At 39.1% G+C, this 23,993-nt stretch overlaps 2 protein-coding genes across 2 annotated transcripts in view; both read left to right on the top strand.

Moving 5' to 3' along the window:
• Window positions 1–6,508, top strand: part of LOC121966685 (unconventional myosin-IXb) — a 66,995-nt gene extending 60,487 nt beyond the window's left edge. Inside the window, exons 37-44 of the mRNA XM_042516752.1 lie at window positions 121–249; window positions 511–616; window positions 1,123–1,254; window positions 1,384–1,507; window positions 1,661–1,711; window positions 2,994–3,109; window positions 3,196–3,335; window positions 4,749–6,508. Coding sequence (XP_042372686.1) covers window positions 121–249; window positions 511–616; window positions 1,123–1,254; window positions 1,384–1,507; window positions 1,661–1,711; window positions 2,994–3,109; window positions 3,196–3,335; window positions 4,749–5,296 — 1,346 coding nt within the window. The 3' untranslated portion in view covers window positions 5,297–6,508. The remainder of the gene's footprint in view (window positions 1–120; window positions 250–510; window positions 617–1,122; window positions 1,255–1,383; window positions 1,508–1,660; window positions 1,712–2,993; window positions 3,110–3,195; window positions 3,336–4,748) is intronic.
• Window positions 6,509–8,912: 2,404 nt separating this feature from the next.
• On the top strand, window positions 8,913–16,510 carry use1 (unconventional SNARE in the ER 1 homolog (S. cerevisiae)). The gene is made up of 8 exons (XM_042481870.1): window positions 8,913–9,030; window positions 10,549–10,598; window positions 10,683–10,761; window positions 10,982–11,134; window positions 12,023–12,038; window positions 12,174–12,204; window positions 12,491–12,653; window positions 15,541–16,510. Exons 1-8 carry the CDS (start codon window positions 8,932–8,934, stop codon window positions 15,721–15,723), a joined length of 774 nt encoding a protein of 257 aa, XP_042337804.1. The 5' UTR covers window positions 8,913–8,931; the 3' UTR covers window positions 15,724–16,510.
• The last annotated feature ends 7,483 nt before the right edge of the window (window positions 16,511–23,993 follow it).

Genomic DNA, 23,993 nt, shown 5'->3' with positions numbered 1-23,993 from the left:
GATGATGTGCTTGTTTAACACATCAGATTCGGGACTCTTTTTTTATTTGATGCATACAAATTCTGTCATGGCTCATTCATTGATTTTTTTGCGTTGATTTTATATCGTCGATGTGTTCAGACCCCCACCTGGTCTGCCTCGAAGACTATCCCATCCACACAGTGACGGGCCTGGTCAAACAGTGGTTGAGGGAACTGCCAGATCCACTCATGACCTTCACAAATTACAATGACTTCCTGCATGCAGTGGGTGAGGAGGATGTTCCCCACCGGGGGGCAGCATTTACAGTATTTGCATTTTACAATCTGCTGCTGTGTTGCAGATTGAGCTGTTTATAACACTGCTTTTGTAAATGGCTTATTGTAAGGTGAAGATTTGACATGTAAGGTGGGAATCATTTATCAGTCATGATTCAATTCTGAAAGTAGATATTTTTGAAAATATAATGATCCCAGCTTAATGTTCGTGTATAATTATGTGGTTTAATTTGGGATGTGTTTTGTCCTCTAGAACTGCCGGAGAAGCAGGAGCAGCTTCAAGCTATTTACAAAGTGCTAGAAGAGCTTCCTTCAGCTAACTTCAACACGCTGGAAAGACTCGTCTTCCACCTCGTCAGGTAGGGATTCGCTCATGTTTATTTTGACGTCATCATGGCAGAAATCCATTCAGGAATCTGATTTAAGGATGCCACACAATCCCAGGAATGGGAAAAAAATTGAAATGAACAAATAGATTATTTTATGAATGTATATCCAACAAATGTTTTCATAAGATGTGAGCTAATTTCTAATTTAATCATTTCCATTGTGTTCTATTTATTAATTAGGTATGCTTTTAATTATGTAAATAGTTTATTGTAGCAAAACAGAGACTTTATAATTAAGAAATAAGAAGTGCCAGCATTATACCGGGACGATTTAAATTGTATTTTGGGACAGTAATGAGCAAAGTTAAGTTAGAGCCTTGAGTCCATCAAGAACATTTAAAATGTCTGTACTGTCTGTGTTTCGTCACTTGACTTATTATTACAAACATATTCAGTATATCTCAGCAGTTTAGATTATGTGTACAGCACCTGCACCTAAACTAAATGTTAATGATAACGTATGACTTCTGTTGCAGGGTGTGTAAAGAGGAGGCTCACAACCGTATGTCTCCTAACTCACTGGCCATAGTTTTTGCCCCGTGTATCCTGCGCTGCCCAGACAGCGCTGACCCACTACTCAGCATGAAGGATGTCGCCAAGACCACCACGTATGCAAAAATAACATCTGCTTTTTGCTTTTCCACCACATGAAGCAATCCTTTATTCTGTTGCAAATTGGAAACCACTCCGCCACATACTCCTTCTGTCTGACATCTCGTTCCCTCGCCGCCCTGCAGGTGTGTAGAGATGATCATCACCGAGCAGATCAGACGCTACAATGAGAAGATGGAGGAGATCGAGCAGCTGGAGTACGCGGAGGCTCTGGCTGTAAACCAGCTCAAACTCAAGAGACAGAACACGGTGAGAAACGGACCCTGCCTCACTCTGGATCAGCTTTGTTTTGGTCTGAATGCCATGGCAACGGCACACAGTTTTAGACTGTTGCTCAGCCTGTAGCTGGATATAAAAGGAATTACATGGGTAACATGGCAAATGTTCCTTGTCTCTCTTTAGCACTACTGGCATTTACCTCTCAGGTTCTCAGCTCCTTACAAAGGAGTGGTGGTATGTATCATCGAGTTCTCCACGTACAGTAGACCTAGTAGTTGTAGTGTGTAGTAATGTGCCATGTAGTACCGCCTGTGCATGGCATGTTAGATGTGGGTGATGCTCTGGCTGCTGTTGTTTTTTTCTCCTTCTTCCCGTAATCCTTTTTACTTTTCCTCCCTACTAACTGGTTGTAGTTTGCATGTTTGTTATTCTTGTTCTCTTCATAAGAGGACAAGATGGTTCTGGGTTGGTGTCGTGATTATTCTTTTGTGTTTGTCTTATTGGAAGACAGTGGCCTGACAACAGTGTGACTTGCAAAGCTTGATGTTATCATGCACTTTTTTCTTTGTGCTAATCCTTCCTATCTTACTTTTTAATTAAAAGAAGACTACAAAGCTTTGCTCTACAAAGCCTGATATCAGACAGAATTGTCAACTCGTTACACTCAGTTTCCATCTTCAGTCTGACGTTGCGTCCGATGTCAGAGAGGAGGGTGATTGATTTTCACCAACAAATCACCAGAGACAAACGTTACCGCCTGAATCGAACTTCATTTTATGTCCACACTGATGCATGGCCATGCCAACATACCTGTTTTACCAGGGTTTTAAAAGTGGAGCGACTCAAGTAAAATAAACCATGAAGTCAGGCGATAACGAGAAGACATGTCGCTTCAAGTCTTTATAGCAGCGTCTATCTTGTCTACAGCGCTCACCATTGGTTTTGTTAATGTGGGTGAGTGCCCCCATGGTGCTCACTGGTCTTTTTTTTTTTTTCAACCCAGAAACAGTTGTTTCATGTCATGATACGAAACGAGTCAGTCAACTTGAACTCGGTGGTAACGGGCAAATTCAAAGGTCTGGATCCAGGCAATACAAAGCTCTGAAAGTCATGTATGTTTATTGTTGAGTAGTTGGGCCTGTCTGGATCACGGTGATGTATCTTTAACTTTTATCATAGTTCAAATACATTTTGCATTTGCTCACTGTTTGTAAACGCTTTACAACTGTGCTGTTTTAAAAGGGTGTTAATGTGTTTACTCGCTTCTATTGTATCACGGCACTTTTTTTATTTCCTAAAAGTTATTATGTTTCACAGAAGTGCAGCAGGAATGATGTGCAGATGCATGAAAGCCACGAGCACCATCCAGCCTCTTCTCTTTTCCTCACTAACAAAACATTTCAGACTGGGGTCAAAGCCATTGATGTTAAATGTGTGATTATTATACGATTTTTATAATAATTACACAATGGGCAAGTCGAGTTTGTATCAGCGTGTGATGTTCTGTGTTCTGCAGGTGCACGAGAAGGCCAGTTCTGATCTCAGCGTGGTCCCTGAGAACGAGCCTCTGGACTCGGACACGGAGGCTGAGAAGAATTTGGTGGAACGCATCAAGTCCATCAAACAGGAGAAGTAATGATGCTTTCTGTATTATTTCACTGTTGGTGGAGTGACCTTCTCCGGTCTCTCTGATGTCCTTGTCGTGTGTTTCTCCGCAGAGAGGATCTGGCCTGCAGACTGCCAGAGATGGAGCAGCCTGGTTCAGACCAGGAGAACTTTGACTCCGAAGCCTCGCTGAGCTCTGAGAGTCTTTTGGACGAGCAGCAGCGCTCTACAGTTCTGAGCTCAGAGTCTGAAGGTCAGTATTAAGGTACAGTCTGGCCTTTCCTCCCTTCTACCTGTTTCTCTCACTCACCTGTGGGTTTCTGACCAGACCAGACCTGTTTTTTGTGGTGCAGGTCTGGACCAGTGATGGTGATGGGGGCGGTGACGTCTGCTCTGTAACCAAACAGGTTCGAGGAACAGCAACCGTGTTTGTGTTTTTTGTGTGTGTGTGTGTTTGTGTGCATATCCTCTGCACACCCATGTATGCATGTTAAATGCATGTGTGGCACTGAAGCATGCTCAAACTTCATCCAAATTAATTCATTGAACCTTTGGCAAAACATATCTCATCATTACACGTTTGCCTAATTGTACCTGACTGAACATCTTGTTTGGTAGATAACATGGTTGCATGCTCTTCCATTGGTCTTCACCCTCTCAGGATTGCTGTGTGATTTTAAAGGTTGAGTGTGTGGGATTTGGGGGGAATGTATTGGCAGAAATGGAATATAATATGATGACTTTGTTTTCTTACATGTATCACCTAAAAATGACAGTTACTTTGTATTTTTATGTGAAATTGCATTATTACGTGTTTTTAGTGGTTTAAATCACCTTGTACGTTCCTTTTGGAGAGGAAGAGACCTCTGTATATAATTCTGCTCGAGATAAAAACGTGTATCTTAGGTTATCGGAGGAAAAAGATGAGCACACATTAGAAGGTGCTAGAGCTCTGATCAAGCTCAAAAAATCAGGCCCGACCTGTCATGAATCTGCACGGTTTCTGTCCAAGCCCGACCCACGGCAGCAGTTTTGGGCACGAGCCGATTAAAAACCCTGATTTGTACTGAACAGATAGGCCTATATTATATTACATTTTATTTATTATAAAACAAATATTTTTTATATTAAAACATGTATTACAAGCTGAGCGTGGCATATTCCCCACCACTTCTTCTTCTCTTCCTCTGTCAGTCTGCCATCAGGTGATCTGTGGTGATGCAGTGTGCAGATAATGATCACCTCTCCCCGCTGAATGTTATACACATTCGCCGACACTATCTTGCATGCGCACTCTACCAATCAGGTTCAGGGAGAGAATCAGAGCTCTGACTGGTGCTGGGCTTGAAACCCGTCCACAACATGCCCAACAGCTTTAAAGATACACTGATTTGTACCGTGGAACTGCTTTTTTCAGTGTTTTTACTGATTTTAATCACTTTTTTTTCGAGAGGAAGAGACCTCTTTGGCTCCTGATAAAAATCTGAAGGATTAACAAAAAAGGAATTCCAAGCAGAATTAAGTTTCAGCTGGTTCTTATCTACAATCCTCACTGGTAGATGCCACCAGATCCCCCTAATTCTTACACACTGTTCCTTTAATAAGTAGCTTTGAGGAAAACATGTTAACCCTCCTCAACTCTTCCTCTTTCCCCTCTCTCTTCCAGGACAAGGTGGCTCCCAGCTGAGGAGATACAAGCCAGTTTGTCCACCAAAACCTGCAGACCTGGCCCAGCGACCTAAAGTCCCTGGTGGACGCGTCTCTCTTCAAAACCTCATTCCTGCTAGCTCCACCTCCTCCCTGTCCAGCTGCGTTTCTTCAACCTCTGAATCCTCCAACGCCTCCTTGAGGCACCCACTGCAACGCCGCAACCCCATCATCCCAAGCACAGTAAAACTCCCGCACGGCGTCCTCTCCCAGTCTGCCGCCTTGAGTCCAGCTCCGACTTTCTCCCCTCCTGGGAGTCGAGCATTAAAGTACTTGGTGAAGAGAAGGGAGCAGCCGGGCCGCCGTAAAGGCAGCACCCAGTCCCTCTACATCGATAGCCCCGAGTGTGACCTGTTGTTTTTTTCCTCCTGCCCTCCCTCCGCTTCCACCTCCTCCTCCTCCATCTCCATGGTAACACCCTCTCCTCAGCAACACGATACAGAAGCCGCAAAGGGCCAGAGACGTTTTTCTGACCCAGACATACCTTATATGGACGATGACATCTGACCAGGCAGAACAGAAAAGATGGAAGAGTGAAGAAGGTTACAGGCGACACCCTCCGAGCAGAAAAAAAGGAAATGAATAAAAATGGAGTTCTTCCAGATGACAGTGATGGATTGAAAATAATCAGGAAGGAATCGAGAATCACGGGAAAATGACCTGACGAGATGTGCAGCGGATCTACAGAGTTGAACAGCAGTGAGACAAAATAACGGCTCCTCCAGTCGCCGACGTCAGTGGGAACTAATCAAGAAACTGCAAATGTGTCTCGAGTCTTGTTGTCCTCTATGACAGTAAAAATAACTGGACATGATGTTGCCAAGCACCTTTTCTACCATTTTAATATATTGTGGTGACTGTTGAGGACAGAAGCTGTGTTTTCTGTAGCCTCATAGCGACGGAACGGCAATTTTGTTTTCCTGCTCCTGTTTTTTTTTTAAACTCATTTGTGCTAATTCAAGGAGATATTTCAGGTTCCAGCTGCACTTTTCATGTCTAAGTTCTCCTAATGAGCAAAACATGCTCGCTGTAATGTTAGCTAGTGCCTTGGTAATGTACAGTAAGTTGGAAAAAACAATCTCATTTCTCATGTCATGGACACAGAGGGAGTGAGGGTAATTTGGGATAAAGAGAGGGTACCTTTGTGTTTATTGTACTGAACCGACCCAAGACATGTTTGAAACAAGGACCTAAAGGTGCATGTTGTGACTGTTGTGAAGGTGCCTCGTCGCAACAGCTGCAATAGATGACTGTCTTTCGACCTCCCGTACAACAAACCCCAGATAGGAAGTCATTGCCTCACTTAGCAAAGGGAAACGGGAGCAGCACACGCCACTTTTTCCTTTGAAACAACAAAAAACACAAACGCAGCCACGATGCAACAAGCCGTGCCACCATGTCTTTAAAGCTCCTTGAACTCACCTTACCCCCCCCTTTTTTTTTTTTGCTAAAACGAACTTCACTCAGCTACCATTCAGAGGAAACAGCGCCACGATGAGCAGGTTCTGCTGAAGCACAGCTCTGGCCAACTTTGTATGAAATGTAATACTAATGTTCCTCTCTGACTGCTGTTGAATGATGTCTGTTAGTTTGTCTGGATTATGAGGAAGATGTTCTGATGTGTAATGTGTAGCAGAGAGTGTGTGGTTGGGACTGAATGACGTGAACTGTAATGGTTATTTAGTATTAACATGACAATACAGAACATGATGCTTGTAACTTCTGCTGCTGAGTTTTTATCAACTCCATACATTTGACTCTTCCAGCAAGACGCACTTAGCCCATTGGCGCCAATATTATACAGCGAAATAAGAGTTAGTAATATGATGGAGTCAGCATCACATTCATAATTAACTAAAAATTAGTTCATGTGCTTTAATTTGTATATTTCAACAGAAAAGCTTATTGAAAGTGTTTAACTGTTACGTTGCGTCAAAAGAAATAAGCACAGGATGAACGTTTTTGCTGTTGTTTTTAAGATCTTCAAATGTTTTAACATCACAATATTATCTTAAATAGGGATATATACAGATGGGTCACAAATTAATTGCATTCAGGTATTTCTTTCTTACGTGTTCCCCCATCTTTAACCTTTTGAAAGCTAAGCAATTTGGCCTGATTTTTGTCAAAAACATGGGAAGAAGCTGAAGAGCATGAAAGAAGAAATGGGCCAAAAATTTGCAAGAAATAGTAAAGAGTACAAGACAGTTGCCAGAAAATAATAAAAAACAACAACAAAACAGAAAATAAAACAAACAAGAAAATAACATGAAATTTAGAAAAGGATGGAAAAAGTCCTTTAAAATGTATAATAATTAGGTAACATATTATTTGATAAGTGATTATGATTAATATAAATGCATTTGACTAATTTCGTGAAATTTGTGGAACATTTTTTACAAAGTTATTCTTGTAAGAGGTGTCTTAAAGCAACACAAAAAAGCAGTTACTTCAGGTTTTAAAGGGTTAACTTTGACCCAAACTTAGGTTTGACTATTTAAATGTTAACTTTCACTGTTCCCAGTAAAGATGCAGCAAAACATGACGTTGTCTCAAAGGTAAGTTGTGTGTATTTTAACAGTACAGGTGAAAGAGGTTGTTCAAGATTAAAAAAAGAAAACAAAAAACAAACATCTTAAAAATGGAATCACAGCCATCAAGTCGTCTGTTGTTCGAAGTGATGCTCAGATCTGATAAAACTACGTTACAGCACCACATCGTCTTTTGCAGGTGAACTGCTAAAAGACAAGTTTGAAATTGTGGACTAACTACAAACTAGAAATAGGTTTTTTAATATTTTGGGGATTTACTGCGACCTGGTGGTGAATAGATGAAGCAGAGAAAACTTTCTATGGAAATACACGAGCACAAGAGAATGAGCCATTTATGCTCTCACTCAAGTCATGAGTCATGTGACCCGTTTTCCATATATATATATATATATATATATATATATATATATATATATATATATATATATGAATACAATCATTGATCATTTAGCATCACAGTCAGTGAATAAACAATACTGCATTTGCTTAAGAGAGTGAGATAGTGATGTTGAAACCTCTGATTAAACCATATTATTTGCTCTTTCCCATCAGTGGGGTTCAGGCGGTGAACAACAAAAACAAAAGCAAAAAAAAAAAAACGTACAAAAAGTACATACTCTGGAGATAAAAACATCAACTTCATAAATCTCATAAATGCTCTCAGTCAGGCCCTTTTATTTTATTCTTAGCCAGACTGATATTTAGAAATCTCCTTTCTCAAACACATGAATGACATGAGCAGGATGAGCTGAAAAATTTCAGAGGGGTAGTATTTGATAAGTATTTTCTTCTCCTACTCCTTTTTCGTAAATGAAACACTTATGTTGTTGACTTCAGTCTGCACGGTATTCTGGTGTTGTTTTACCAATATATTTATTTTATTTTATATTATTTTACATATTCCAGATTTAGAGTTTAAATAATAACCTCAATTCATTTATATGCAAATAACATTTTGAATCTTAACAAAAGTTTATAAAAAACAGGGTAAAATTGATTAAAATGACCTCAGCTGACAGAAAGTTTGGTTAGTTGGGGACAGATTTTGTCTTAATAATAAAGTCAGAGATTTCCTTTAAGATTTTGCATCAAACATATCCAGTAAGAAAAAAATGATATTGCGAATGTTTGTACTTCCTATGAATTAGAAGAAGAAACTATAAAAAAAATCTTTAAAAAATAAATAAATATTTAAAATATTTTAGGTGGATGTTCAACTTTATATAAGATCGAAAACTGGACAAACAATCCAGTTATAGGATAAATATATTTTTATGTTTTTGGAAAAGTACGAGGGGAAGAAGACAATTTATTTCTATTCATTTTTATTTTTATTTATTTATTTCTCAAATGCCACATCCACAAGAAGAGACGTGTGGACTCCAGACCAGACTTTGAATTTTTCCTTACAAGAACTCCAACATCATGGCACCACGATAAGAAACGAGAAACGAAAACAACAAAAATAACAATAATAAAATAAAATAAAATAAATGATCATGAAATAAAATAAAATAGACCTCCGCGTCACTCCGCCCACATCTGCGCTATGTGACGTCATACGGCCGCGACCGTGTGTCAGCTTCAAACATGGCTTCAAGATTAGAAATCAATTTCATCAGATTATTGTCCCGCTGTGAATCTATAGCGTCGGAAAAACGAGGAGAGACTGAATGGAGGCTGGAGAAGGTAAGACGGTGCAGACACGGAGTGAATGTTGTCTCCCGGTGCTGTTTTTGTCTGACCTTCGTCAGCTGCAGTTAGCATGACTATTGTTGTTGTTAGCTGTGAGCCGCTCAGCCTGTTAGCCACGTCCTCACTGAGACACCTGACTCAGGACTGTCCTCTCAGGACTGTCCTCTCAGGACTGTCCTCTCAGGACTGTCCTCTCAGATCACATCTGTCTGCGGTGTGTCCCTCTGACACACGTTACACGTGGAAAACATTTAGCCAGTGTTACAGGCGACGTGAGGATAGTTTGCTAACCTCTTGCTAAGTTAGCTTCTTGCTTTGATAACAGCTAACATGTTGTTGATATTAAAACTGTGCATTTGATTTAGAAACCTCGTTAAAATCACTCTAAAACATAGCTACAGTTTGATATTAACTTAATGAGGTAATAATAATGATAACTTTGTCTATATAGCGCCTTTGAAAACAGTTGTATACAAAGTGCTTTGACAGGTCAAAGCAAAGGTGTGAATAAGAAAATAAACATGAACAAACACACAGAGGAAGGTCTATAAAAGTCAAATAACAACGTAAGAAATAAATGCATATGCTAAAGGTCAACAAGAATAAAGCAAACAAAAGGAATAAAAATGATCTCGAAAGGTAAAGTACTAAATGAACACAATTTTAGAAAATGTAAGAATAAATGCAATCAAATGTGGTAAAAAATCATGACAGAAGAAAGACAGACATCACATCAGTGAGGATAAAACAAAGATAAGAAGATAAAACCAGATGAAAAAAAGACTGTACTAGTTTTAGTTAGGTATAACGTTTACAGTTAATACACAAGTCCTGCAGTAATTCCGACTCTGGTAGTTATAAAGTTCAGTTTTTGCTGTTTTAGAGATGTGTTTATTCAACTTTAAGGTCACTATGCAGGATGCAATGTGCTGTGCTACTGTAATGCTTTACAAGAGCTTTAAAATTTAGACTTAATATTTGAACCAAACAGCAACTACAGCTGAAGGTAGAATCTAATGTAGGACTGTTGTATGAGACTGGGGGTCGACAGTTCATCGACCTGGCCGATTATTGGGGCCGTTAATTGTCATTTTGCCGATTATCTGTATAGGTGTTTTATTTTAATAATTGCTGATAAAATTAATTAATTAAAAAGTGCAAAGAATGTGTCAGCATGGGAGGAACTTTAGCTTTGTAAATCCTCAGGGAGCTATTTTTATTTATTCATTTTTTGTTATTTAAATTTTCACTTGACTTTATAAAAAAAAGTGGCTGGTATGATGTTGATAAAATGTTATGCTGGAGTTTGTTATATTCCAAATTCTAAATATTGACAGAAAGATTTTCATTTTCATTGTAAATGCATATCAGTTCCAAATATTGGAAATATAATCAGTCGTATTAACTACTAATGATCTGTATCTGTTTCCACCCTAAAAAAGTAATATTGGTCAACCCCTGTTTCAAACTATTTAATATAAACCATCACTGTTTGTATTCTGCGTCTTTTAGTATGTTGGTGCTCTGGAGGAGATGCTGGTGGCTCTGAGGAAAAGCTTAAGGTAACATCTCCCTTCAAATATCATAATTTATTATTGCTAATTTGTAACACAAAAATAAATAACAACTTGTGTCTATTTTTTCAGCAAACCCACAGCAGAAATACTGACTGAATACACAAGAAAAGTAGATTTTCTAAAAGGACTCCTTGAGGCAGAAAAACTGGTGAGTGGCTGTTTTTTCATTAATTCACCAATGTCAACATTTTTCACATTATGCACTCGATATGTTGCTGTCGGTTTGATACGTGTGGCAGTATTTAAAACAGTAGTCCGTTCTCTGTCTTTCTTATTTGTTACTGAATTGTACATCCCAAATGCCTGACCACACGGAACAATCGGCTCTTGTGTCTTCATTAACTCATGTCCCCTGTTCTCGTTCACAGTCTTCACCAACAGAGAAAGCTTTAGCTAATCAGTTCCTCGCTCCCGGACGAACACCCACAATAGCCAATGAGAGGATGCCTGCCTCCAAAACTGTCCACATGCAGACGAAGGCCCGGTGCACAGGAGAGATGAGGGATGAGCTGCTCGGCACGGTAGGACGAGACGTAAACCACTGAGCTAAAATAGTGGCAGAGCAGTCCAGATGTAACGTAGAAGCTCGACTCCTGAGATTCACACACTGTGGAAAAACATGATCGATGACGTCGGCATTGTTTTGCTCACCGCTGTACATTTACAATATGTTTTCCCTAAAGTTGGGCATTTTAGACCTTATGCTGAACTGTGTTTAACAGGGTTACTGCCAGGGTTGGAAACTAACTTTTCTGTCCACGTGCCACTTTGGCTTGTTAATAAAAAAGAATTAATTAATTAGAATTAATCTGTCAAAAGTCCTAAAAATGCACAGACATGGGAGGTGAGATATTGCATTGTAAAATCTCAAAATAATTGGTAACATTTTTTTTTTTTTTTTGTTAAATATTTTATTGAATTACTTTTCCTAAACTCGTCATGATGGGAATCCAAGCAGGGGAATCTTCCATGCAGATTAAGAAACACAAAATGATCCAGAAAACCGTCCAGAAGTGCCAGATATTTCCCATTTCTGTAGGTAAACTAAATAGACGCTGAAATAATGACAGAATATGTTCATTGTCTTCCATGCGCTCTCTCGAGTTATTTCCCAAACATCTGATGTTGATAATCTAACTTTTTCACTGTTCAAAAAAAGTCATGTTTTTGTTGCAGAAACATTTGGGCAGAAACTTAATTCTGAATGTTATTAAAAAAGCCTTAAAAAGGCGCTTAAATGTCTTAAATCCAACTTGCTGTAAGCTGTAGGAACCCTGTTTAAGAGTTCGGCTCTTCATATCAAATACTTGAAAGATTTGGTTTGAAAAATTGGATTTAAATAAAAGTAAATAAGTGATGAACACCTGTTCAGACCAATGCACCCATTTTCCTGTTTTGTGTCATTACAGGGGTCGTCAGGCAAAGGTAAGAACTTTTTTTTCGAATTCAGCTTCAATTCAGCAGCTACAATTCAGTGTCTCAACCGAAAAACGATACCAGATATTGAAACAAGCTTGTCTTCTGACTGAGAGTGATGGCGTTCTCCTTTTCTCTCTGTAGGCACGTCAGGAACAGACTTGCGAAACAGAAGGTAAAGCTACACATTTTATAAATCTTCTCAAAGAACTAATGTCCGTTGTGCTTTATTTGTTGACTGTTACAGCGATTGCTTTTGAAAAGTTTAGGCTCATTCCCAGTTCTGTTAAATGATTGATGGTAATTGTGTCTTACAGTATTATTTAGTTCATCACATACCATCTGTGTCTGACTGTCACTCCTCACGTCTAAATGCTTTTAAAAGACGGAAACCTCTGAACTTTTATATATGCGCCCGCGGTAAAATGAAATAGTTAACCCGGCTGTCCCATCTTGTGCAGAGGTCTCCCTCTGGATGAGCGCCAGTCTGCTGCAGAGCTGGAGGCCGTCCTGCAGCACCACCACAACCTACAGGAAAAACTTGCCGACGACATGCTCAACCTGGCCCGAAACCTGAAGAACAACACGCTGGCGGCGCAGAACATCATCAAACAGGACAACCAGGTAACTGCATGCACACGTGCAAGAATCACAGTATTCTTCATTATATATTTACAAGATCGGAGTTACTACAATATAAAATGTGTATCTGCCAAGGATACATTCAACAGACAAAATAATAGCAAAACCTAATGCAGTAATACTTCAGCCTGTGTGTTTTTGTTGACCCAGGTTCAGCAGGGAATCGTGGGAATTAGCTCAGTATGGCCGCTGTGTGTTGAGCCAGTATAACCGGTCGGCCATTAGGATCTTGTGTGATACACGTTGTTCTGTGTTTATTTGTCTGGCTGACTCTGTGTGGTAGTCAGGGGTTAATACTGTTATCGTGTCAAAGAGAGTTTCCGCTGGGATGGAAATGTTCCAGCGGAGGTTAAGAAATTGTTTTTTTTTTTAATGCAATCTTGTTATATTTTATTGATTATTTTGTGTGTGTGAGTGTGTTTGTGTGTGCTCGCAAACTGCGCCCTTCTGAGGGGTTCAGAGGGATGTCTCAAGATTTAGGAAAATGCACTTTTATTGAACAAAATAAATAAAGCAATTATTGACTTTTATTGCACAAAAAAGTTGGATTTTCAAACGCTGTTAAATTTACTTACAATAAGTAAATTATTGTAAATTAACAATACTTTCAAGGATGAAATAACTTAAATTCAGGACATTTCTTTAAGGGAATCATTTCCAAACAATATATAACGTTAATATCTATGTGAGGGAATCTGTCAGTTGACATAAAGTTTGGCAGCTTTTTTGCGTCATGGTGGCCTTCGCACATGGCCCGCCTCCAAGAGGAAGAAAACCTACCTTCTATTTTTGTATCAACATGGATCTTTTCCATTTTTTAAAAAAAGATATGTTTCCTTGCGTATTTCTATCGAACGATTGCGTTTTCTGTAACGTTATTGTGTGACACTCGCCTGAATTCAGAAGATTCACACCTCCATTTTTCCCTTCGTCAATTGATAACGCTGAACCCGTGATCGGCCGTCGTGCTTACATTATCAGGTAAGCTTAAAGTTTGTATGCTTCACTCACGGGTGTGTGAATTGATCTGGATATGATGTGTTTATTGCTCAAAATAATGTAATGGTAATTTAAAGAGATGCAATAAGGGGAAACACTGGTGTGTTAAAAAGTTGCAGGTGACTGTTTTTGATTAAGACACGATGAAGCAGAGTCATGTGACTGGGTGGTGGATGGGTGTTGAGCAAAGTTAGGATCTTTTGATTGCTTACTAACGTTAAATTGCATTGTAAAAGTTTGGTTTATTGCCCAGCTCTAAAGTCAGACTTTAACCTTTTTGCCAATATGTTTATATATATCAGATATTTTTCATTTTCAGTGTTGTATGTAAAAAAAAAAAAAAAAAAAAAAAATGTCCACAAGCAAACTTTAAACACGGATACTCAACTTGCTTTGCTTTGGGGCCATTTTTGCAAAATGAAAGGAGGCCAGGGGCCAGTTACAGCAGCCCCATACATGTTTCTAGGATTATAGGACATTTCTAGGCTTTTAGGACGTCAGGGGCTTAGCTAGGACCTCTGTCTGCAGGGGATCCTCCACTGGCAGTTTTTTGATAAACAAGCTCTAATATGATGATGTTTATGCACTCTGGCACCTTATGTATACTAAAAGTAGTCACTACTTTTGTTGTGAATTAGAAAATGGTTAGGGGGTCACCTGGCACCCTATTGGGGGCCAGATTTGGCCCGTGGGCCGTAAGTTGAGTATCACTGCTTTAAACCCTCTACATAAAAAAAAGTCTAGTACCCTTTTTCCATCACCACTTTTGGCCGTGCCGAGTCAAACCATACCACACCAAAAATGTCTTTCCATTATTAGTTAGGACGCACTTAGCCATGCCAGGGTTGGTTGGCTGGTTTTTCCGGAGTAGGGCCAAAAACTCGCCCGACTGCCCCCGAACGAGTACCTGTGCTGTCCAGGTGACAGCAGCCAATCCCCAACGACCCCTCTTATCCCCCTGAAACAAGCGCTGGTGCCGTGAGACGCCACTCACGTCTGTCTGTGCAGGAACCCAGAGAGAAAGATGTTAAATGTCTGTGTGCTCAGCTCTCAGTACAGTTGTAGCTTCTAACTGAAGCTGTTTTTACTTTGGATATCTGATTTATTTTACTGTTTCATGTTTGCTTTCAGCCAAACAGAAGTTGGTCTTCCTGCACTAGGGGTCAACCGATATTGGTTTTTCAGGGCTGGTACCAATTATTAGTACTTAATGAGACTGATAACCGATTTTGAAACCAATATGCATTTCCAGGGAAAATGACAGTTTTTCTGCCTAAATTTAGAATTTCAAATATAAAAAACTGAAATTTCAACATCATATGCAGCAAGTTCCCAGCAACTTTTTTTGGATAAAGTTGAGTGAAAACTTAAATAAAAAGTAATTGAATAAAAATAGCTCCCTGAGTTTTGACAAAGTAAAATGCTGACACCTTCTTTGCATGTATTGCAGAATGCCTTCCCTGGTGTTGGTTGAGTGTAATACAAACACTATTTAACTGATACATTTTTATCATTCATCATTCAAATAAAACGTGTCAAAATGCCAAATATCGGCCCGATAATCAGGCCAATAATCTGTCGACCTCTGTCTTGCACCTCTGCAAACACGGACTTTGGCCTGCTGCTTTTAAACATCACCACTCTAGACACGTGTCATGGGATTAAGACTCATCTGTTGTCATGGAGACGCAGGTCCCTGCCGCGCTGGGCTGACTCGCCAAGTCAAACCGAAATCAAACAGAGCTGGCCTTTGTGTGTGGAAAAAGGGTGTAGGAGTTACTGACTGAGAAAAAAGAGTTGTAGGTTTTTTTGTGCTCAACATTTACCTCCATGTTCACCTGATCACTTGTTTGCTCCTTTTCCCCCGAAGACTCTGAGCCAGTCGATGCGTCAGGCCGACATGAACTTCGAGAAGCTGAAGACGGAGTCGGAGCGTCTGGAACAGCACACCAAGAAGTCCGTCAACTGGCTGCTGTGGCTGATGCTCATCCTGGTCTCCTTCACCTTCATCAGCATGATCCTCTTCATAAGAATCTTCCCCAGGCTCCGATGATGACCGCCTACAATCCCGAACTCTCCTGATCCTACATCCTTCCTGTGTTTACAGTAATAGGCCTCATAGATCCACACAGCTCGTCTGTATGTGTGATACAGATCAGTAGCGGTCATAACCGAACAACACGGTTTGATGAACTGAAACGTTTGCACTTTTGAAACAGAAATTCTTCCTCTTAACAGGCTGATGGAAGCTTAAAATGTGGTGTGAAGCATCAGTATTCCTTTTTTTTAAACAGGACAAAACATGAGTGGAGGCCAAGAGCTTGTTGGAGGGTTTTTGCGAGCAGCAGCATAGTCTTAATACCCGGACAGCAGGGACTGAGCCTTAATTATTTTAATCCCTCATCAGGGAGGTTATGAGCCGTTCAATACATGTGTGTTCTCTCTCTCATAGTCAAAATCATTGAACATTTTTTCCGCCATGCGTAGACCTAAAAGAGTTCACGAACCGTCCCACATCGACTGTATCTACAACACAGCTTCAACAGTATATTAAATAAATTCAATATATAAAAATTCTGACTTATGAAAAGCTTTGATGTGCTAAAACTTAATAACATTTTACTTTAACTGCCACTGTTTAGCATTTATAAGCACTATTTAAGGCTGCGTTCACGTTATAGGGCTTAATGCTCAGTGCTGATTAACGTAACAGCCTCGATTCGATTTTCTTACATTCATGTTTCTAGTGACCCATATCTGGCGTCAGTTTGAATGGATCTTAGCCCCAAAATGCCTCAAATGCAATCAGTAACCTCAAATGCGTGCTGGAACAACAACATCAAAAAAAACGTCACATTTGCAAAACTGTCATTTGGGGAAAGATGACACATGCAAGTTTCCTCTGCCAAATGCCATATTAGGATTAGTAAAAATGACTGAAGTGAGATGAACAGACGAGTTTTCCTCAGGGATCAGAATTTGCAGTTGAAAAAAGTTAATAAATCACAATAAATATTACTGTAACACTCAAAATATTAAAAGCTTAAAATCTCAGTAGTGTTGTATCCTGACTTAAGTATTGTGATAATATAGTAATGTGCAGCCTCTGGTGATTCCCATCCCTAACATTAACCCTTTGAAACCTGAGCAAGTTGGTTTGATTGCTTACAAAAATATGGAGAAAAGGCAATGAGCATCTAAAGAAGACATTAGAGAAATTAGCAAAAAAAAAATTAAAAAATTAAAGAAAATTACCCGAAAAAAAAAAAAATTAAAAATCATCCTTTTATATATATACAATTCTAAAATTGATTAAAAAAATTTGGAATTTATTTCTTTGTTTTTTTTTAATTTCCCTATTTTTCTTCCTAATTAATTTTCATTAATTACCTTAATTTTTTTCTTCTATCCTTTACCAATTTCTTGCACTTTGTGGGAAATTTCTCATCAAGTTGCTCAGTGCCTTGCTCTCCACATTTTCAATAGAAATCAAACCAACTTGTTCAGGTTTCAAAGTATTAAATAGCTTTTAAAAGGCATCTGAATGCAGCACAAGAAAACTGATGTCAATGCAGGTTAGTTAATCTCAGACACGGACGTTTAAATTTAGTGATCGGCCTAGTTTTCTGAGTCTGACAGTTTGACAACTCGTGACAGGCTTACAGAAAGGCAAGCAAGATGTCCAAAAAGTCAAGCCTCTGAAATAGATCGAAAGTTGATTATCAAAAAGTCTTCAGTGAGTTTGGCAAATCACTTGAAAAACTGTAAATAACAGCTTGCAGAGTATTCTTTTCATAGCTTTTACAACTAATGTTACTACGATCTGGGTCACATACGAGCAAACGAATATGATCTGGACCACATTTGCTTGTGAATTGAATGTTGCCTTAATGTTTAATAAATGGTTTAGACACTATAATGTCGTAAACAACTAAAAGGACGTTTTCATTTTTGTCAACAATTCTAACTTCTGTTGAATATATTATCTTTATTTTCATACATTATCAGTTTATAGAGCAGCCCAAAGGGAAAGGTATAGTTGTTAATAACACTTAAATCTGGTAACGACTACATGATAGTGTCTTATGAACCATTTATTAAATGTTCTCTTAGAAATGATAAATAAGAGCTAAAGTAAAGTGTTTCTCTGAAATATTACATATTGCAAAACATATTTCAATCATTTAAATGTTTCATCTTCTGTTTAAGTTTGGAGACATTTATTGTAAAGAGGTTCAGAGTTTTGTTCCGTCAGATTTTTTTTTCTTTTAAGTTCACCATTCGTCATATGTCCAATAATCTCCTCAGTCCTGTTTATTGTTTCTACATGTTCGATTCCATAAATGTCCGTCAGTTGATATTTGTTGTGTTGGTCATGACTGCTGGTGTTGACGAAGTAAGATTTTGTTGTTGTTAAAAATGACTGTAACCCTGATAAATCACATATCATTCAGCGCGACTGTTGTAAATGTGTATAAGATCATAAGAAATTAAATTCAAATAAGCATAAAGATGCTAAATTACAACCGAAAGCAATGGCTATTTTATTTATATAGCACATTTATTTACATGTAAACTCAAAGTGCTTTACATTGAAAGACAAAGACAAAAAAAGTAAAACACAAGTAGCATAAACATACATATGAGCAGTAGTTAACATAATAACAGAACACAGTAACATCAACACAATTAACTGTGATCAAATAACTGCACACACACACACACACACACACACACACACACACACACACACACACAAACATTAACCATAAGCCTGGGAATGAGTAAGTTTTAAGTTTCCATTTCCTTCAATTTCGTTGGCATAATAATTTGTGTGTGTGTGTGTGTGTGTGTGTGCGCGCGTGTGTGTGGTGAGAGCTGTTTATGACCAAAATTGCGCCGCCTGTTGTTGCAAACGCCTGTTGCAGTGACTTCATGTGGCCACAGCGTGTCAGTCACATCCATAATATAAAACCAAATAATGGCCTCCATGACCCTGACGGCCTGATTAACCTCGCTACTCATTTAGAAGTGATCTGAGGACTGAAGTATGGCTAAATAAAGGCAGTTGGCCACAGAAAAAGGACACGGCGACCATATGTGACATCTGGGTCATCTGTGCATTTGTCAGCTTTTGTTCGGACTTCTTTAGTCTGATATCATTGGGGAATCGCTGCTTCGAAGCTGTGCTTTTCTGTGAGATCAGACGCGCTGAAAACTTCCAAGAGGCTAACATTCCTGCTGTTTTGTCTGTCTGACTGTCGTCTGAGGACTGCGGAGCTCGCTTGCTTGTCCTGGCTTGCAGCTCTGCCCCTGGCCCTTCCTCTCTCCCCTCTCCCGGCTGCTGCCCCCCTCCTCACGGCTGGCTCGCTGGCTGGGCCGAGGCCCGGCCTGCCGTGTATTTTAGGATCCCTGGGGGGTATTTTGCCTGCTGGAAGCCGAGGTATGCAGGCCACCAGGAGACCAAATGAGGTTGTGTCACTGCGGAGGATCATCATCCCTCAGTTAAATCACAGCTGTTTGCGCCTCCATTCTCAGGCCTTAATGGTCAGGCTGTGTGATCGACTCTCTGAGGCTGCAGCTACAGAACATGACTTCATCAGCGGTGCGGTTACCCGTGTTCATTATGGTCGTATTATTCCCATTAGCTGGAGGAGACTGTTTCGTTTTAGTTTCCTACACACGGACCCCAGAGTCCGTATGTGAGCTCATATATTCAGAAGATGCCTCCAGATCTGTGGGGCTTATTAATGACACTTTTAACCTCTGACCCCAGAAACCTGAATGGGTTCCTTCCTGCTCTCTTTTCCCACAGGGACGCTCTGAAAATAGTCCTCAACACTCTGCACCCTGTGCTTGTAAATTTAACTGAAACAAGTATTGTTTTTAACAAGACTCTTTATGAAGCAGTTCTTAGTTGAAACCTGTATAAGAAAGTAACACAACAGTGTTTCACTCGAGTATTTGCAAATAGTATTAACTTTGATGATCAAGATTTTAAATATATGATCAGCTTATAAAATTTAATGCATTGTTGTAGATTTAAGCATCCAAAGAAACATAGTCATAGGGGGATTATAAAACCATAAGACCCCTGGGGATAGATGTGCAAAAGTCACCACCACCTCTCCTACATAGGAGCAAACACATATAGACTTTGTGGTTGTTTTGTCCCTTTTTGTTGTTTTGCATCTCTTTGTAGTCATTATGCATCTCTTTGTTATTTTATGTCTCTCTTTGAGGGTGCTTTCTTGTTAATTTGTGCAAAGTTGCAGTTTCTTTGCAGCTTGTTATGGTCATTTTGAGCCTTTTTCTGGCACCTATTAATTTGAGTAATATTTTGCACTTGAAGGCCACTGGGGACATTTTGAGCCCCTCGGCTAGGGATGCATGATGATGCACGTCATCGGTATCTGCAGATATTGGCTTTAAAAAGAAGTACTGGATATCAGCCAACATGCTGATATCTGCTGATACACACACACACACACACACACACACACACAAATATATATATATACATATATATATGTAATATCAACTCTAACTTGAAGTATTTTTGTTATTTTTCACCATGAATGAAAATTACATACATGGAAAGCATTGCATTTTATGTCTCTATCTGCTGGTGGGCCATCACCATAAGAGTATCCATAATATGATTTTAATTCCACTACAGACTTGATGATCCCTAAAATTAGGTGGGGGGAAAAGTAGATATATTGATATTGGTATCGGTTATTGGTCAAATAGGTTGTTATTATATCAGCATATCGGATATCGGCAAACAATCCAAAATGGTGCATCCCTACCCTGGGGCTATGCCCGGTATGACTGTTCAGTATTCATCCATGAACATCGTTAAACCTTGTGACACAATAATTCATAACTAATGAAAATAAACTCATGGTATCATGTTTTGAAGTGAAGTAAAATTATGATCGCAGGGCCTTTACTTGCAATGAAGTACTTATATACAGTGGTGGGAGAAGTACTCTGACCTTTTATTTAAGTAAAGTAGCAATACTATGGTGTAGAAATACTGTGTTTTGAGTAAATATCCAATATTCAAAATATCACAAGTAAAAGTACAAAAGTATTAGCATCAAATTAGATTTAAAGTATTGCACAGTAAAAGTACTCATTATGTGGAATGGTCCTTTCCAGAATAATACTTATTATATTATTGGATTATAATTACTGATGATTCATCACTTTGATGTTGCAGCTTTTAAATGTAGAGCCAATTTCAATTACTGTATATACTGCTGGGTGGTTAAATCTATAGTACATCATCATTTATTAATTGATTTCTTTTTTAAAAATAAATAATATGACATTTTTAAAGTAAATAGGAACTAAAGTTATCAAATAAATGCAGTGGAGAAGAAAAGTATTTACCTCTGAGATGTGGTAGAGTAGAAGTATAAAGTAGCAAAACACTGAAATACTAAAATACCTTTTATATTGTATTTATATAGTAGCGTAAATGTCCCTTGTTACATTCCACCACAGCATTTACAGTGTAGTAGTGCTGTGTTTATTTAAGTGAAGGTTAAAGATCTCATAGTAGCTTTCAGCATTAGTTAGTAATGGTTAATAAATAATATGGCTTTATTAATCAGATAAAAGTCATTAATAAAAACAACTTTGTAGTTGCCAGGTTGTGAAAAATACTTTTGACTGGTTGCAGCAGTTTGGCTGCAACTAGACCAAACTCTTTCTTTTAACAACTTGTTAACACACTCAGATTTGATGATTAAAAATATTTATTTATGACCTGTGTTCCTGTGGACTTGATAGCTTTTTAGAGAGTGAATGAAAGGAAAATAGAAAAAGGATAAACAGTGAGTAAAGGGATTGTTCACAACCTGGGATCCTGAAAACTGCTGTTAAAATGTCAAATTAATCAAAGAATCATCATTTAGGAGTGGACCAGCTGGTAAACAAGGAATGTCGTTTGATATTGTGCCACTGATATTAGAGCTGGTATGTGTTTGTGTGTGAGTGTGTTTTTAATTGGTTTGATCCTCCAAACAGCAGAGCGCAGAGGAACAAATTGTTAAGCATGAGAGAACCTCCATCCCCTCTCAGCGCAGCGCTGCGCCTGTTAAACACCAACACTCCAGTCTTTTTAATTTAGTTTTTGGCTGCAGCTACAGTGAGGATTTGGGTTGCCTACAGAGATGAAGGAGATTTTCCTTTCATTCTCTTTTTTTCCATGTACTTCCTTGTGGGAGCAAAAGGGTAAAGAGGGCTTTTCTTGTTTTTCTTCCCGACAAAGTTTTGAATGCGCTGTAATGTTAATGACCTAATGGGAGCGTAAAAGGCTGCATTTATTAAGCTCATAATGTGAGTCACTATCTCACACACACATACTCCGATTCATGGAAAATAGAGCTGATCTGCTTCTGTCTTTTCTCTCAGTCATTGAGCCATGGTGTGGGATTGCTCAGAATTTATACAACTTACTGTTAAATCTCTTTTACTCAATAAACTCCTTGATTTTTTTTTATTTACTGGCTGCTTTTATGGTTTAATTTTCCAGTTTTTAGTGCTTAGTTTCCAGCAATTCTTAGGTCAGGCATTCTGTGTACATCTCAATAAAGGTTAATGGGCATTTAAAACACCAGGGACAAAGATGGAAAGAAGTTCCAAACCCACAAAAATACGAGAAAAATTTCAATAAACCAAACCAACTTTAATGCAGTTAACTTTTATTCATAGTGGTTTTGAAGTTTGCAAGACACCACTGCTTTGGTAAATGTAAGTTTGTTACAGAAACTTTTCACTGGAGGTTGAATTATCTGCAGAGGTCTCTTCCTCTGCAAAACAAACAGACTTGGTGATTTAAACTGGCAAAAACACTGAATAAAGCAGTTTCATGTAAAAAGAAGAATATGTTTTTTCCGACGCTCTCGTCGCGGAGGTGCTGCTAACTGCAGTGACCGATGAGAAACGTGAAAGGCTCCATCCAGGGCCAGTGTTTGGTTTGTTTTTGGCTACTGTCAAACCATGACACTGTAACATGGAGATCTCCATTTAAATGTCCAACGATGTTAGAATTTCACTTTGTGTGGACGTTAACAATGATGTTTTGCGGTATGACTAAATTCAGTGTTTGCTCACCTTTTTTCACTCATGACATCAGATCCAGTTGCTCTGGAAGTTTTTATTGGGAGCCAGAGGCCTCGTCTTCTCGAAAACAAACAGGCCAACAGACCAGGTGGTTCAAGCTGGTAAAAACACTAAATAAGCAGTTTTATGTTAAAAATCAAACAAAACAAAAAAAAAACTGTCTGGTTGCGTAGGGGCTGCTTACTATAGTGACAAATGCAAAGACACAAAAATGTGAATGTCCCTGTTTAGTTTGGTTTATCTGTTCTGGGGTTCACAGAAACTTGCCCATCTTTGTAGACCTGTTTCCCGTGTAGAAATAAACAGCTCATTGTAAAGTTAGGAAAACACAACGATTCTTATTTTCAGGTAATTATACACTAAAGAAAACATAATATATTGTATTTCATCTGCCAATATACCCACTTAAATCCTACACACTGGACCTATAAGGTGAGACTCATTCAGTCACCTTATTATTCAAAGTAACATCTGATAGGTGGGTAAAACTTTTTTTTTTGCAGACTTCAGTGATTATTTCACGGGAGTTTGTGTCTTCTGATCAGAGTTGCACCACTGTTGATCTCGGTCTCTTGATCTCTCTGGTCTACACAGGTGCTGTGGAAGTTTTTCTGTTTTTACTCTGCCGTTACTGTTTCCCTCTCTGTGTCTGTGAGACTGTTTCTGTATCTCTGTCTCTGTGGTTGTGTTGTGTCTGTGGCTCTTCCTCAGCCTAATGAGGGCTCATCTCAAAGCTCTCACACACACATGTACAGCTTTGTTGTGGCAGCTCTCTGACTGGAGCGTTGAAGCACCTAAAGGACCACTTTCACCTCTGTAACAGCATCTGCTGAGGATCCAGGTTGATTTCAGAGAAAATCCACCAGCCAGTAGATCACAGATAAACCAAACAGCCATAACAGCACTTCCTCTGCTGTGTGTTTGGTGTGTCTCTACATGTCTGTGTGTTTTCGCTTGTGCTTGCATGTATGTTTATTGCACCCCAAAGACCCGAGCCATATGTTATTCTCTGCAGCCCCGTATTGCCCCTCTTTCGCTCGCAGCCTAGTGTCAACATGTGGGTTAATGCACTGAACCTTCCAGCCTATTTGTCAGGCAGCGCGGCGCTGAAAGAGTCCCCAGTGAGAGAGAAAAACTCCCTGCTGGTTTCTGCTCAGCTCTTTGATGTATGGAGCTCAGGTAGTG

The sequence above is a fragment of the Plectropomus leopardus genome, chromosome 3 (assembly GCF_008729295.1).
Source record: "Plectropomus leopardus isolate mb chromosome 3, YSFRI_Pleo_2.0, whole genome shotgun sequence".
Classification (NCBI taxonomy): Eukaryota; Metazoa; Chordata; class Actinopteri; order Perciformes; family Serranidae; genus Plectropomus; species Plectropomus leopardus.
The sequence above is the reverse complement of the archived record's forward strand: the minus strand, read 5'-3'. Positions and strand labels throughout refer to the sequence as shown.